Source organism: Rhinolophus sinicus, linkage group LG05 (assembly GCF_036562045.2).
Source record: "Rhinolophus sinicus isolate RSC01 linkage group LG05, ASM3656204v1, whole genome shotgun sequence".
NCBI classification, from domain to species: domain Eukaryota; kingdom Metazoa; phylum Chordata; class Mammalia; order Chiroptera; family Rhinolophidae; genus Rhinolophus; species Rhinolophus sinicus.
The window spans coordinates 182,353,299-182,369,261 of NC_133755.1; the positions used below are offsets into that span (position 1 = coordinate 182,353,299).

The 15,963-nt window shown below is 45.8% G+C and overlaps 1 protein-coding gene across 3 annotated transcripts in view; it reads right to left on the minus strand.

The window, feature by feature from the left end:
- RPS6KA2 (ribosomal protein S6 kinase A2) overlaps positions 1-15,963 on the minus strand; it is a 299,944-nt gene that overhangs the window by 250,028 nt on the left and 33,953 nt on the right. For 2 of the 3 annotated variants that reach the window (XM_074333812.1, XM_074333813.1), the window contains exon 3: positions 1,019-1,072. In XM_074333812.1, the coding sequence (XP_074189913.1) occupies positions 1,019-1,072 (54 nt within the window). Of the gene's footprint in view, positions 1-1,018; positions 1,073-1,170; positions 1,276-15,963 lie in introns of those variants that run through there. The other variant, XM_074333816.1, reaches the window with a different exon arrangement.

The following is a 15,963-nucleotide window of genomic DNA, read 5'->3' on the forward strand; positions in this document are numbered from 1 at the left end:
AGCCACTCGGTGATGGGGTGCCTTTGCTCCAGGTTACAGGCTCCTGATACCAGATGGCACTCTGCAGCCCTCAGGTGAGCTGCTAAGAAGCCCATGATGGCAGTACAGCTCCCTACCTACACACGTTACAAGGCCGGTGAGGTAGGGCTATCAAAAAGCAACCAGATGTGCAGGGAACCAGGAGTATCTCTGTTTAGTGTGAACCTCAGTGTAGTTTGATGCATTCATGTAAATTAAAGAAATCTGACCAGAAGCACTGTACCTGCCATGCCTGCCGTGAACACTGAGCCCAACAGCTATCAATGCCATGGCCTACCTGCACACGTGGCATCACTACCTACCAGGACTGGCAAAAACACCATAAAACTACATCATAAGACTTTTTGTTTATAATGTTACCACTCAAACCACACAGCTGCTTGAAATAGAGAAATCTACCTCCACCTAAAATGATCCATTTTAGGCCTAATTCCTAGAACAGCTTCCCACATGACCCAGGACTCTACCTGCGGTTGGCTGTTAAAGCCACTTGGCCACCGAGCCACAGCCTGTGGGCCGGCTGACACAGCACAGGGCTGGCCCCACATCCCAACTGGGACTCGCTTTGATGTCTTTTTGGCCATTTGTAACTCCAGTTTATTGTGAAAGGATATCATAGCATTTTAAAAGGAATACTGCACATAAAATCATGTGTATGATATCCATGATGGTCTACAAATGCAGAATAAAACAGTCTTAGTGGAAAGCAGGAGGGCATTTCCAATTTCTTACATGAGATGGACCCCTGCTGTACAAAGACCCTGTTGCATAACTCAAGGCATTTCTGTATTTCACACAGAATGTCAAATGATTTCCATTTCTGTCGTGCCCCACTCTCAGCACGCCACAGCTGGCTGTGCTGGACGTTGGGCCATGTATAAAACCCAAAAGACTGAAAAACGATTTCACATTTAACATTTTTAAAAAATGTAATTCATATTCACATGGAGAAAAAGAAACCGATGCGAGTATCTCTTACCTCTGCTGGCGCAGCTGATCTCGCCTTCGGCAGCAAGGTTGAGTCACATTTGCCCTGTTGAGGCAGAAAGTAAAGAGAGAATCCCTTTGATTCACAGGACGTCACTTGCAGTGAGCAGCTTTGTTATGGAAGACATTTACACGGACACTCACCAAGCCTGGGACTTTCTTGTTTCTGAACATTAATCTCCACATGGTTTTAAATAATTTGAGGGGCCTCTCTAGCTTTTGGGAGCCCTTTAGTGCACCCTGAAAGAAGGGAACTTGCAAACTTTTGTGCAATTTACATTCAGCCAAAGGAAGTGACGATGTTCCCATCACCAACCTCAAAACGCAAGCCAAAAAGAAAAAAAAAAAAGTTGCTTGTTCAATCTCCTGATGCACGGTATTTAACTAATCAGCCGTGGTTTCAGTAAGGGAACGAGACAGACACTGTATGGTGACTTCTAGGTTCTCCATTCTAAGAACATTCATTCCAGCTATAGGAGAGCAAATTGTAACCTGTAAACACACGTCTAATTAAAATTCTAATCAGGGTCGGTCACCGCGGTTCAGGCCCATCTTCCGGGCACCAGACATTGGGCAAATCCCTTAAGCAGTGGCCTTGGTTTCACCATTTGCAAAGCTGAGGTCAGGCAGCACCTGCCTTATAGGGCAGTTAGGAGAACCGAGCTGGTACATTCGCGCCCAGCAGTCACGGGGGGCCATGGTAGTGATGTACCGTGTTCCCCTGAAAACAAAACCTAGCCGGACCATCAGCTGTAATGCATCTTTTGGAGCAAAAATTAACATAAGACTCAGTCTTATAAAATATAATACCAGATATAATATAGTATAATATAATATAAGACAGGGTCTTACATTAATTTTTGCTCCAAAAGACGCATTAGAGCTGACTGTCCAGCTAGGTCTTATCTTCCAGGAAACACGTAGGAATGAAGGGGGTCCCCACACTGGAGGTCCCCGAGACATCTCGCCCTTCTTTGAGAACACTGGCATGGGTTTCTCATCTGGGATCCCTTAGGAGTTGACCCTCCAGGTGTTAGACTAACTGTCCTTGTTTGTGACTGGGCTCCAACTTCTGACTCGTGAGGGTGGAACAGCAAAGGAGAACCAGTAGATGGCGCCATTGTCCACAGGACCCAGGACCTGCGGCCCCTGGAGACAGGCTCAGCCTCCCCCTCGGAATTAGGCCATAATTCCGTGTCAGGCTGGGCATTTTGAAACCGTCTAGAAATTACCTACATAGGTTATTTAAGAGGTTGGTTTTCTCCAGCCCTTTCTCTGCAGTATAGAGTCTTTAAATGTCTCTGGGTGGTGGGTGGTTTCGATACACACATCCACCCCCACCCCACACGCCCCTGGAAGGCTCACAGCCCTCCACTGGGCGACTCCTGGTCCCAGCTAGTAAATACGGCGGGGGCTCCCTCCCAACCTGCACCAAGTCCGCCAGGAGATGGCAGCAGAGGACGCAGCCGAGGGCAACCTCCAGGACTGGTACTGCTGCAGGAGATAGGCCTCTGCTCTGTGAGGCCTGAATGATGTGTCCCGGGTGACAAAACGCGAATTCCTTCCACGCGGGACCAAACTGTCAGGAAGTGGATCTTGTTTCCCACAGCACCTGCCTGTCCCTTCACGGCCCCTGGTCCTCTCCCCTGGGGACCCAAGGCTCCATAGACCTATCAGCTCAACCTGGACGTGTACAGACTAAAGCACGGGTGTCAAAACTGCGGCCTGCGGGCCAACTGCGGTCCGCAATCCGTTGTTAATTGGCTGGCAGCAAATGCCAAAAATATATTTAGTTTACTTAAATAAACCAGGTGAGGCAATACGTACTTCACCTCGAGTGAGTGGCCCGGCTGTTTGAGTATTTTACCGCATATGGCCCTTGGTGAAAACCGTTGAAATAAGTTTTGACACACCTGGACTAAAGGGTTAGTGGTGGTGCTACAGCGTCCAAGAAATGCTCCCTCTTCTGCTGTTGGCTGGTTCCTGGGCTGTGGCCTGTTTCTTTTCTAGATAAAACAGGCCAAGAGGGTGTCTGACTCATCTCAGCGATGGCCAAGCCACGACTAGAAGTGGGTGTCTCAATCGCAGCTTACCTACCCCCAGTTCTATGGGTCAATCCGTGATGAAGGAGAGGAACAGAGAGCTGCCCAGGGGACTTCTAAGGCCAGCAAGATGGGCAGGTAAAAATCCCGAGAACTCTCTCACTATGCACACGTGGGAATGATGGAAAATCAAAACAAAAAGTGCCTCAATGAATAGCCAAGCCGTAAGAAGGAAGGAGGGGCGAACCCACAGGGGCTGAAAGGGAGCAACGGAGGGGCTGGACCACTGCTGAGGCTGCCCTGGGAGGGGGGTTCACTCGCTATAATCCTTGAATTCAGATTTTTTAAAAGCATTTTTTAATCGAGGTGACTTTCAGATAACACAAAATTAACCACTTTAAAGTGAATGATTCAGTGACATTTGGTACATTCACGAAGTGTGTAACCATCACCACTATCTAGTCCCAGAGTATTTTCATCAGTCCAAAAGAAACCCTGTAGCACTATTTCCATAGCCTAGAAGTGGAAGCAACCTGGGTGTCCATCGATGGATGGCTGGCTAAAGAAGAGGCGGTACATTTATACAATGGAACGTTAATTGAAAATGCCAGACCTGTGCCTTCCGTGAGTTTCGGTGTGACTTATAATGCCAGCCTGATTCACCTTAAGTTCCACATGAAAGTTGGTCTTATGCCAGGAATATGCTTCAGTTGCCCAGTGGACACAAAGCAAACACACCTCTGGGGGGACATGACCCCAAACCAGGCCCCGAGGACGTCCCACAGAAGAAGCAAGACCTGGAAAGTGTGCTCACTATCAAAAAATTGCAAAAACCCAAGGAAACAATACACCCCCGGAAAAAATAGCAGACACATGAAAAAGCAAGAGTTGAGCCAAGAACGTCAGAGAGCACAGGGACAATATAAGAGAGAATATAAAATAAGTATTTTTACGTTCTAAAGACATAGTGAAAGCAATAAATGTAAACAAGCCGGGAAGAATAAAATAAAACCGTTATGATTCATAAATGATATAATCCTCTGTGAAATACAAGAGAATGCACTGACAATTTATTAATTCTAATCAGAGACTATGAAAAGTTTACTGGACACAAGAGTAATATTCAAAAGTTACCATGCTTGTGTACATCACCAGGAAACAAAGAGATGGCATTTGCAAAAGCAAAAAAGGAGAAGCAGGGGGAAAGAAAAGAACAGAGTAGAAAAGGAAACCAGTAAAATGCATAAGAACTTTACAGAAAATATGGTAAAGTTTATTGAAAGAAATAAAAAACAAAAACCAATGCAATAAAGTTAAATATCATATTCAAGAATGGAAATCTTAATGTGATAAAAACAAACGTCAACTTCCCCTAGATCAGTCTGTAACTTTAATGTCATAACAATCCAAATCTAAGCAGGCTTAATTTTTCCTGGAATTCAAATCCAAGAGTGCAGGTGGACGGCCAGGCACCACTATTTGAAGCAGAAGGGCAAGCAGGAGACATACTTCCAACCAGACAGCAGCCCTTAACTGATGGTCGTACCTGAATCTGTTCAGGGAACAAACGGAACCTGGAAGACCCACCTGTACAGAGAGCTCGGAGAAGGGCAGACTTGACGCTGAAGGATAATGGGGGGAAAATGGTCTCTTCAATGAATGACGCTGGCCAATTGAGCCATCAGCCTCATGCCATGTACAAAAATAAATTCAAAACCAAAATGGGAAAAAGCTGAACTACATAATTTTTAAAAGGACATTCAAGAGATTGTATTTTTTCACTTGTAGTACTCAAGGCTTTTTTCAACCAAGTCAAAAATCCATACGTCATTTTTTAAATATCAATAGATTTGACTCCATTTACATAAGATATTTTGCATGACAAAAGATACCACAAGGTCAAAATAGGCCACAGACCAGAATAATATACTTGTAGCCCATATGGTTCTTAAAGAGTTAGCACGAGGGGCATATGAAAAGTCAAGGTTAGTACTTGCAGGAGAGCTGTTTCCCTGTCATCAGACAGGTGAAGCCTTTGCTCCCACCAATAGCACACGTGTGCCAAATTGTCTCCAGTGGGAGTGGGCGAGCATAGAGAAAAACAGAAACCCTGATACATTGCTAGAGGGAGAACAAAAGAGGTCAACTACACTGCAGAGGGATTTGTCAAGAGCAAGTTAATTTGTGAATGTGCAGATCTTGTGGCCCACCAATTTCACTTCTCAGTATCAAGACTGGGAGCAAAAACTCAAGTATATGTGGGGGCGGGGCATACAAAGTTTTTCATTGAGCGCAGCTTTAAAAGAGGAAAAAATGAACATTATCTAACTTGGTTCCTTGGTAGGGAATGGAAAAAGAAATGGGCATATTTCATACCATGAAATACTATATAGCACTCAAAATGAACAAGATCGAACTGCATGAAAGCATGAATACATCCCCAGAGGGGTTATTTGTGGGCCAACCCAGAATAGCCAGAGAAGCAGGTCAGTGTATCCCCTGACTGTAGTCACTGCACTTGAAATATGAGCCAAACCCAGACACGGAAGAGTCTATTGGGGTTGTTCTGTGGGCACTTGTGCTATTTATAGCCTTTCTCTGCACTTGTAGGAAACGTGTACTTATCTTAGAGACTCAGGCTAACTGATGTGCCCACAACATAGCTTTGCAAATCAGCCTGGCTGGGTCATGGAGACCGGGCCTGGCATTTTTCTAATGACTCTGAGCCAAGCATTAACACTGCTTGGTCTGTAGTCCAAGTAGCCGGAATCAGAACCACTCAGACGCACGTGTCACTTTGCTTCCAAAGAGAGACTGCCAACTGCTTGTCGACACGTCCTACTGCAGCAGCAAACTCCTCTGCGGACTGGAGATCTCTCTAGAGCAGCAGGACTGCAGGACCACAGAAACGCAAACCATCCTGGACGTTCCCTCTTTGCCTCCCCTGAGAAAGCCATACCGTTAGATCAATGGCGTGTAGTCTGAAGGCCGAGGACCCGGGTGTACAGACACATCCATCCACCAGGCGGCTACCAGAGTACTTAGAACAGGGTGTCAAGTACTCTCCCAAAGCAATGGAACTACATTTCCTTCTCAAAGAACCATAACTTGCCGGTGCCTTCTGGGATTATTTGAGATACTGCAGGGGCTTCTCCCCACACTGGGAGCACGTCCTTATTTGGCCTTACACTGAGGCAAGCACGGTGGGGTCATGACCCCAGAACTGCACGCACTCACCAGGGTTGGGAGGGAGCTCGGCAAACAGGGTCCAGCTGCGAGGGATGAGGTAACCACATTCCTGCCTGTGGATAACAGAGCAGCCCAGGTGTGCGAGATGGCGTCTGGAAATCAGTGAGGAGCTGAGCCCGGAGCCAGAGCTGGGCGGCACTCAGGCCCCCAGCAAGGTCCCCTGACGCCAGCATCTGGGCCGCAGGCCCCCGTCAGCCCTGGGACACTTGTCTGGGTAACTGTTGGTCTGAGGGCTTCCTGTGCGCTGTGGGATGACCTCCTACATCCCAAGGACCCCCCCCCCCAAGTTATGACCAAAACTGTGTCCACACCTCACTAAGCATCCTCCACGGGGGTAGGACCGCCCCTGGTTGAGAACCAGCCACATCTTTAGGAGCAAGGCTCCAGCCTGGCAGGGGACATGGCAGGTTTGGGGTGTGGAAAAGACCCACATCCACAGGACGGTGAAAACAGGCCTGAGTCGTGCTCGCAGCGCAGGTCAGAAGCCCCAGTCCTAAGACTATGACTCAAGGTCACAGCCACCAGCAGAAAGTGTCTCCATTCAGAGGCCCAGGGAGCTGGGCCGGTTCCCTCCGCCCCTCTGAGCACAGGCTGGACTCATCCCAGGCCTCACCTGCAGGTGGGAGGCAAATGGCTACAGCTGTGCTCCTGGAGAGGCCGCGGCCAGGCCAATGCGGCCCCACTCCCGATGTCAGGGACGGGCCCCCCTCAGCCTGGAGGATGCCACAAAGCAGGGCAGGAGCACACACTTATAAACGCATTCATTAAGTGATTTGGAGTTTATGAGGCAGAGTGCTTCTCCCTCTGTCCCTGAGAGTCCATTGAGACCCCAGGACCTGTCTGCTCACCCTTAGCCAATGACCTTCAGTTCCTGGGAAGGTTAACTTACCTGTCGACTTGACTGGGCCTCGGTGCCCGGTCGTTTGGTTAAACACTAGTCTGGATGTTGTGAAGCTTTTCTCAGATGTGACTAACCTTTAAATCAGGCGGCTCTGAGTAAAGCAGACGTCCCATCACGAGGTAAGTGGGACTCAGTCATCAGCTGGGCCTTAGGAGAGAAGCAGCCTGAGGTCCACCTAGAACAGGGGTGTCCAAACTTTTTTCAACGGTTTTCACCAAGGGCCATATGCGGTAAAATACACAAACAGCTGGGCCACTCACTCGAGGTGAAGTACGTATTGCCTCACCTGGTTTATTTAAGTAAACTAAATATATTTTTGGAATTTGCTGCGGGCCAATTAACAATGGATTTCAGACCGCAGTTGGCCCGTGGGCCGCAGTTTGGACACCCCTGACCTAGAAGGAAGGGGTGTCCGCCTCCAGACGGCCCCAGACTACACCTCCACTGCTGCTGGATTTTCCAGCCTGCCGGCCTACACATTTCCGACTTCCCCCACAATCGCATGTGCCAATTCCTTCAAATAAATCTCTCCCCGCCCCCTCTGTCATATTCACATCCATGCTAGTGGTCGGTTTCTTTGGAGAACCCTGACTAGCATGTCCCTCTCTTTCCTAACGGTAGTTCTGATTCTGAAATTAGGAGATCCCCATTCCGTGTAATTCTCAAAGCTTCTAGCTTGGTATAAAAGTCTCTGTGTTCCTGGGGTCTAGCCCAGGAAGCCAGGGAACAACCTGGTGCCTCTTCCCATCAGCCCTTCGTGTGTCACCACTCACTCTGCTGCCTGGACAGGTCACCCCGATTCTGGGGGCCTGGGTCGCCTCACCACCAGGTCAGAAGTTGTAGGTGTGAAACACAACTTATATGTTTGCTTTTTCGGTCTATGGGAGCGACTGCTCTCTTCTGTTTACTCGAGGGTTTGTTACTTCTAAAGTAATTACTTTCCATAGACTACGTCCCAGGACACCTCTGAAGGACAGCAAACGAGCTGGATGATCTCGGGGGCCTCCACTAGGGTCCTCACGGCATCTCCACGCGGTGCGAGCTCCCTGTGTCCCAATGAAATGAACGGTGAGGGATTTTCCCAATCACACAGCTAGTTGTTGTAGAGCCAGGGTTTGAACTGAAATTGAGCAAATTTCGAAGCTTCTATTCTTAACCATGTGATTCGCACCCAAGCATTTTGCTGTCTTAAAGCACTTGGGCTCTTACTGCATTAGTCTTGTATGTATGAGATTTGTCTTCTGATGTATTGTTAGAACATGCTAGTATAAAACTAAAGTATTGCCAAGAGAATTCTACCTTTATTCCTTTCTGTTCTAGCTCAATAATAATCTAACAAAATTATAGCAGATAACAATTGAGCACATAAAATCTGACATTTAAAATTCCAGGATCAAAAGGGTTTTGACAAATGTGACAGCGAAAAATGCACACGTCAGTGTTCCTTTTCCTATAATCATTAGGGGCATTTCTTCTTATTTGAGGGAACTAGGATAGGCACCATGGTCACCCCATCCACGGACCCATGTCGAAAGCTGTCCCAGTTGATTGCCTCCCTCCCATGGTAAACCCGCTGCATTACTGCTAATCTCAGGGGAGCTCGACTAAGATAAAAACACACGAGGACACAGGTTGGGTCCCCGTGAAGCCAGCGCAGTCAGCTGTCACCCCATGGGTGGAGGGCTTGCATTGCAGGCGCTGGGTGGTCTTGGAGCCACTTCTCCGATGGCTGCTCCCCGAAACACCCTCTCTTCTCTGCCTGCCGTCCGCCTGAATCTCTCATCACCAGGCGCCAGGCAAGATAAATGAAAACAACACCCGGAAATAGCCTGCTGCCCTTTTTGACACGCGAGTCCAAAACACTGCACTTCCTACACCCCAGGGGGTTTTGTCCACAAAATGTCCAGTGAGGTTGGCCAGGATGTTCTCTTCAAAAACCCTTAATTGCAGAGTTTTGAGAGAAAAAGACGGTGGCCCAAGAGTTCTGTATTCACATCAGTCGTTATTCAGATTTAAGACAACAGACAGAACTTCTCAGTTTATCATTCATCTTAGTCAGTTCAGTCTGCTGAGCCAGAATACAGACTGGGGGGCTTATCAACAACGAAACTATTTTCTCACGGTGCTGGAGGCTGGAAGTCCGAGGTCGAGTGCAGCTCAGCGGGGTCCTGGGCAGGGGCCTCGCCCCAGGTCATACTGGCTGTCTCCTCACTTTGTCCTCACACACAGGGAGAGGGGAGGGCGCTCTCTGGGGTCCCATTTATGAGGACACTGATGCCATTCTCGAGGGCGCCACCCTCTTCGCCTCCCAAAGGCCACCTCCACACACCATCACATTGAGAGTAGGATTTCAACGGATGAATTTGGGGGGAACAGAAGCATTCAGTCATTCCATCATTCATGTACTTGTCCCAGGAGAATTACCTCTAAAAGTGCATTAGTCTAATACACCCCGATTCAAAATAAATAATGTAAGAAAGACAATTTACAGGTAAATAACAGCATCAGCAGGAAAGGAAGTAAATCAGTGAACACAGAATTGAGTGAGACTAGGAGTCACTAATATGGCTATGAAACGACGCAAATGACAACACGAATTATTAAAGTAGAAAAGACGACAAAATAACTTATTAATGATAGCAAAGATATTTTTAAAATCCTGACTATATCAAGAAACACTTGTAAATGGTGGGGAGTGGGAGAGAAGAATGTAAATGTATTCTTTTAAAATGTATTTCAAACTCTGCTGGGTTAATACATGTGTCATTTTATAGCGATAGAAATAAAAATGCTAAACGTATTGTTTTAAAAGGTTGAATAACTTCCACATCCTGGAGAAAAAATGTTTAAAAATCCACATATCAAAAGAGAAGGAAATAGAAGTTATACTATGTTAAATGTTTAGCAATTGTGTTCTAACCCATCAGTAGTCTAGTTTATGTCCCTTTATGCTTAATTTTGGTTATATTTTTATCAGTTGAATGACATAATTCCCTAGCCACATTTTTTGGTCTCACTGCTTCTCAGGACAGCCACCAGGGGGCAGGAGAGGAGTCCCAGAAGCGGGGAAACCAGCCGAAAAAGCAGGTGTGGGTGGGTGTTGTTGCTTAAGGGCTGCCCATCCAGGAATTGGGATTTTGCTGTGCCTGTTACCTACGTGCGAGTTGCAGTATCTGTAGAGAGAACTCGAGCCTGGAAGTAAAATGTTCTGCCTAAATGAAGCCTAAAAATATTGTTTTGCATAAGACTTATAAGATGTAAAATAAGCGTGTGTGTAAAAAAATATCCAAATTCTTTGACCCAATAACTTGTAGGAGTTGATCCGAAGATAAAGACTTATATATATGGGCGTTTATTATAGTAATTTTATAATGGTGAGAAATTGAAAGTGTACCCAAATATTCAACAACAGACAAGTGGACAAATTACGGTATAGCTGTCTGATGGAAATGTCTACAGTTGTTAAAAATATTTATGAGTCTTTTGGGGAAAGTTATAAAATGTTAAGAACTTATGAAAAGTATGATGCGATGTTGATAAATTATAAAACTGTGATGATGTAAATATAGACACATATATAGATACTGACCTAGATAACCACACAGGAATGGATGTGTGGATACAGATATGAAGAGAGGAAGGTCCTGGAAAAACGGTCACGAGATAAAGAAATACACCCACTAGTAAGAACGATCGTCTCTTCTTTGTTACATGAAGGTGATGTTAAATGTCTTATTTATACTTTTCTATGTTCTTCACACTTTCTATTTTGCAATATATTCCTTTTAAATTCAGGGAGAAAAAGAAATATACATTGTGTGTATTTATAAAACAAAAATGAAATGTTGGTCTGTCAACGTCTTAAAATCACGAAGCCCCAACCATCTGGGATAGACTGAAATCTGAAGTTCAAGGAAATCTACGCATCCCAACTGTGTTTGTATTTATTTTGCTGTTCTAACAAAGCTGTTTTATCACAATGGGAAAAACTAAGGAAAAGCAGTCTTTAAATTAAAAGAACACGACACATACACACGCCAACTGCTTTTACTCCAAAACCCTACAGCTACTAGACACTGAAACTAGTCCCCAAGGGAGACTGACCGTGACCATGAGGCAGTGAAGAGCCACAGCCGCACCAAGGAGGCCCCCCCTCCCGACCTACTTCCTGTAAAGCCACGCGGAGCCCTCGCTGCCCCCACACCCACACACAGTATCTCCGCTGCTCTCCACGCCTACACGCGGGGCCCTCGCTGCCCCCACGCCCACACGCGGGGCCCTTGCTGCCCAGGCCCCCCTGAGTTTTGCAGGCTCTCCCGTTCCCTGCACACTCCAGGTAACCATCAGATGGGGGCTCTCCGGGTCCCCTGCACCCAGCTAAGCACCAGGGCTCCCTGGAGGAACTCAATGCTCAGAGAGGCTGACAGCTCAGCTCCCAGGTGTGACAGGTGCCCTGCAAACTCAGGTGTGGGCGTGCATGTACTGCGGTGGCTGTCACCAGGACCTGTGCTTGAGCCTGGACTCTGGGGAGACTGGAGCAGGGTAGGTGTCCCACAGAAGGAAGAGAGCAAGACCAGACAGATCCAGGACGGAGGCTGAGTTCATGTCTTGTGGACAAGAAGTCAAGGACGGAGTAGGATGTGGGAACAGCCCCTACCTGCTGCGGATTCACTCAGAACCCCAGCGCTGCGCTAAGGATGATTTTAAGCTGAAGACACTTGAAAGCCAACAGGTGCAGAAAGCAGCCTTTTCCGAGCTGCCCTCCTCTGACTAAAAGCGGACACTTAAATGACCCCTGCCGTGAATGTCCTGTTGGGGCAGCTTTTATTCCCAGGGGAGACTTAAGAGCAAACTACCGTAAATCTCCTTACGAAGTTTTACAGCCTTATGAAGATGGAAAGACCACTCACACCTGTATAGAGCAAGAGTATCACAAACTTTCTCCTAAAAACCTCCTTACCTTTCCTAAGGGAAGCTGTTCTTCCCATAGGAGCCTCTTCTCCCTCCGCCCTTTCCCTACTAAGTTAGGTGTAGCAGACCCAAATCTAACTACCCCTTTGAGTTACTCGGCACTGAGCACGGCCCTGTGTACGCGCGCTGCACTCGTGCACACACAACCTTTCTTTTCTCTTGCCAGTCTGTCTTGTCAGTGTCACTCGCCTGATCATGTGGTATTATCACCCATTTGGGAAACGTGCCACCAGGTCTGGCTGTGTTCACACTCTCAGGGGTAGAACGTGGCCCGGTTCTAGAACCAGCAAGAGAGAGGTGGCCTACGAGCGATGTTCACCACTGCACAGAAGTCCAAACGTGAAGCCTGGCACGAAACACTCACGAGGGTGAGTGTGAACTCTTCACTACTGAAAGGAGACGACTCTGGCATTGATATTTTGTGCCCGTAACAGCTCATCCGGGCAAAATCTCTGGAATCTTTGTGCCAAACGAGGTCATTCCCGAGCTTGCCCCAACAAGCCCCAAATGACCTCTGCCAATCTGAGCTCAGTGCAGACTGTCACCTGCCTGGCTCTCCCAAGGGCTGTGCTGAGACCTGTATGCTGGCCCTGCCCTGGGTGTGAGACCCTCTCACCTCAGGGGCCCTCTCACTGGGCAAGTGTAAGTGCAGAGACCTTCCCGGGGCCGTGTGCATATAACATTTTTAAAGCAATTATTTATAATTTCCAGATCCTCCACTCCATCCTAAAAATGATGTAAGAGCCCCTCGGCCCAGTTCCCTTTGCTACCTCCCCTTCACAATCTCCATCTCCCCTCTTCAGACAAAAGGCTCACCTCTCCCCCCTTACGTCCCCACCCCCAGTGCATTTTCCTGGGGGGTGGAAACCTCCCCCACACTAGGCAGAATCCTGTTTGAAGTATTAGTACCTCCCTGTCTTCCAACGACCAAAGGACCAATTCTCCGGCGAGTCCAACAGTCTCTAACTCTGCTGTCAAGAAATTTGCAGGAGCAGCTACTCAAATTGTCAGCCAACAGAGCTTTAAAAATAATCTCTTATGAACATCACAAGGTGATTTTTGGCATTCAGCTCAAAAGGAGCTCAAAAAAATTGTGACATTATTATTACAAATCTTTTTCTGTTGCCATCTTTCATTCTTATTTATGTGAACAAGTTTCTTCAGCTGATAAGAATAAAAACTAGGGAAAATATTGGTGCTGAGACCTTCCCACTGTGGGCGCTCTCCAAGCACACATAGCCCTGGGAGGGGGCTGTCCCCATCAGCTGTTCATGTCACCTACTCTGAATTTCCTATCATTCCACTTGTTACATTTAATAATTATCAACTTTAAAAGTATTTTCCTCAATTGTATCCCAATAATAATTATAATAATTCAAAAGTTAACACTTAGTCTTGTTACAGAAAATTAAATTTAAAAGTCAATTTCAATTTGTAAACAGATTTCTACTGCACGAATATAAAGGAATGAATAAAAGACTTTTTAGCAAATATCCACATAAATGATAATACTCTAAGGAGTAGGTAGGATGGAAATCTGAATTCAAGGAGAAAACGGAGTCACAAAACGTTTTGCCTGCTCAGAGAAAAGCATTTCCATGTCACTTTTTAGAAAGGATGGTGGTGATCTAGCCATTATTGCATTTGGATTCCAGGGGAAACACTTAAGAGAGATGTTCCAGTTTATTCTGAAATACCAATATTTTTAAATGCCGGAAGACACCCCTTTGTGACTAATAGGACCTACACTTGGATGCACGTTTTAAAGGCGTCATCTGGTATGTCCTCCTCAGCCCCAGCTAAGGCGACCCCTCAGGCTGCCTAGGGGTATCTGCTCAGCAGCAGCTACGTCAGGATTGTGGGGTCCCCTTTCAGAACGTAAGCCCTTGTTTGGGTCCTAGCCGTCTGGCAGCCTCTGATGTAACCCTGGAGAATGAAGCTGGTAATATTGCCATTTCAGCCGGGCCGACTCCTTAGGCATTCTGGAGAAATATTTGAAGCCAATGACTCATTTGAGTCCTAGGTGAGTGGACACTGGTTCAATTAGGCGGACACAGCAGGAGTCCCGGAAAGAGGTTTAGAGGTTTGAAGTGATTTTGACGTGTTTTAGGTGAGGTCTGTCATCAGCCCTCCACAACACAGGCAAGGATGGAGACACAGCCAGCCCCCCAAGGCTGTGGGCACGGCCCCCTCCACACTCTGCTCCCTGCTGCATTGGGGGGGGGGGGGGTCTGCTTATAATTTTAAAAAGAACAAAGTCGGGGAGGGAAATATACACAGTAAGAATGAGCTACCAGCCAAATTACACCTGCATGGATTTGTGTGGCATTTCTTTACCTGTAATTTCAAATTCCAGGGCCCTCAACTTGAATGCTTGTCCCAGGGCAAACATTTTATTTTGTTAGAAACACTGGAAACATAGGCCTTCGCTTTGCCCTGTAACTAGAGAATATTTATAATGTAAAAGAACTGAAATAGGATTCCTCATTTCAGCTTTTAAAACAGGAACAATCTAACAGGATTAAAACGTCTCTACAAAAGGATTGGATAAATGCCAAAGTTTTAGCTATAACAGAAATTAAAAAAACTGAGGGTTGCTAGATGGGAGGGGGGTGGGGACGAGGGAGAAGTTAAGGGGATTAGAAAGCACAATCGGTAACCACAAGATTGACACGGGGATACTAAAGACAGTTTGGGGAACATAATCAATAATGTTGTACAGATTTTGTAGGGTCTCCGATGGACACTTGTCTTATTAGGGAGCCCACTTCAGGGATGATGTAGATGCCTGATCGCTGCATTGTACACCTAAAGCTGATAATACTGTATGTCAACTATAATTTAATATATACATAGTCACGGGATGTGAAGTGCAGCATAGGGAATAGAGTTAATGGAATTGTAACAGCATATACGGTGTCAGAGGGGTAGTAGGTTGGGGGACAGGGGTTATCACTTTGTGAGGGGTGTAAATGTCTATAACATTGTTTTGTACACCTGAAACTAATAATAAAAGAAGGAAGGAAAGAAAGAAAGAAAAGAAAGAAAGAAAAGAAAGAAAGAAAGAAAAGAAAGAAAAAGGAAAAGTGAAGAGAAATTCTCTCGTTTTTCAGGGGCTTGTGTCTCGGTGGAGGCAAGAAGATGAGGAAACATTTAAACCCTGGCATGAGCACTTTTGTAAATGGTTTTGCTGACAGTGTCACCATCAGTTTTGAAATAATTTGATTATGTAGATTTTTTTTAAAAACTTAAAGCACTTAAAAGGATCTGATATGCTAGACTTGTGAAAAGTTTAATTGATAAAGTTTGTGACCAAAACATAAAAGAGTGTTTGGAGAGAACAGAGAGGTTGAAACACAGGGGAGGGGAAAAGGCAAAGAGAAAGTAAAGGGAAGGGGAGGTTTATACGATTTTACTGAATCTAATTCTCTTCATCTTACTTTCAACTTTTAAACACTAAAAATATTTTGTTTATTTAAATGTTCTATGTACATATACTCACACATATAATTTTAAATAAATGAGCATTTTTCATTGCAAAAAACATAATGTTTTGAGAAATCAAATCAGTCAAATTTTTGTTTTATTATTTTTAGTTGTGTAAAGAGTTTATAACTGATTGGAGGAAAACTACTTGGAGGAATAATTATTTAACAGTCTCAAAGGTGTGTAATTTCAAAAAACTGGGGGAAAGGAACTTTCAAAATTTGTTTTTTTAAAATCCCTCCCTAGACATCAGCAAACACTAAAAGAGAAGCGGATTACTTTTAATTA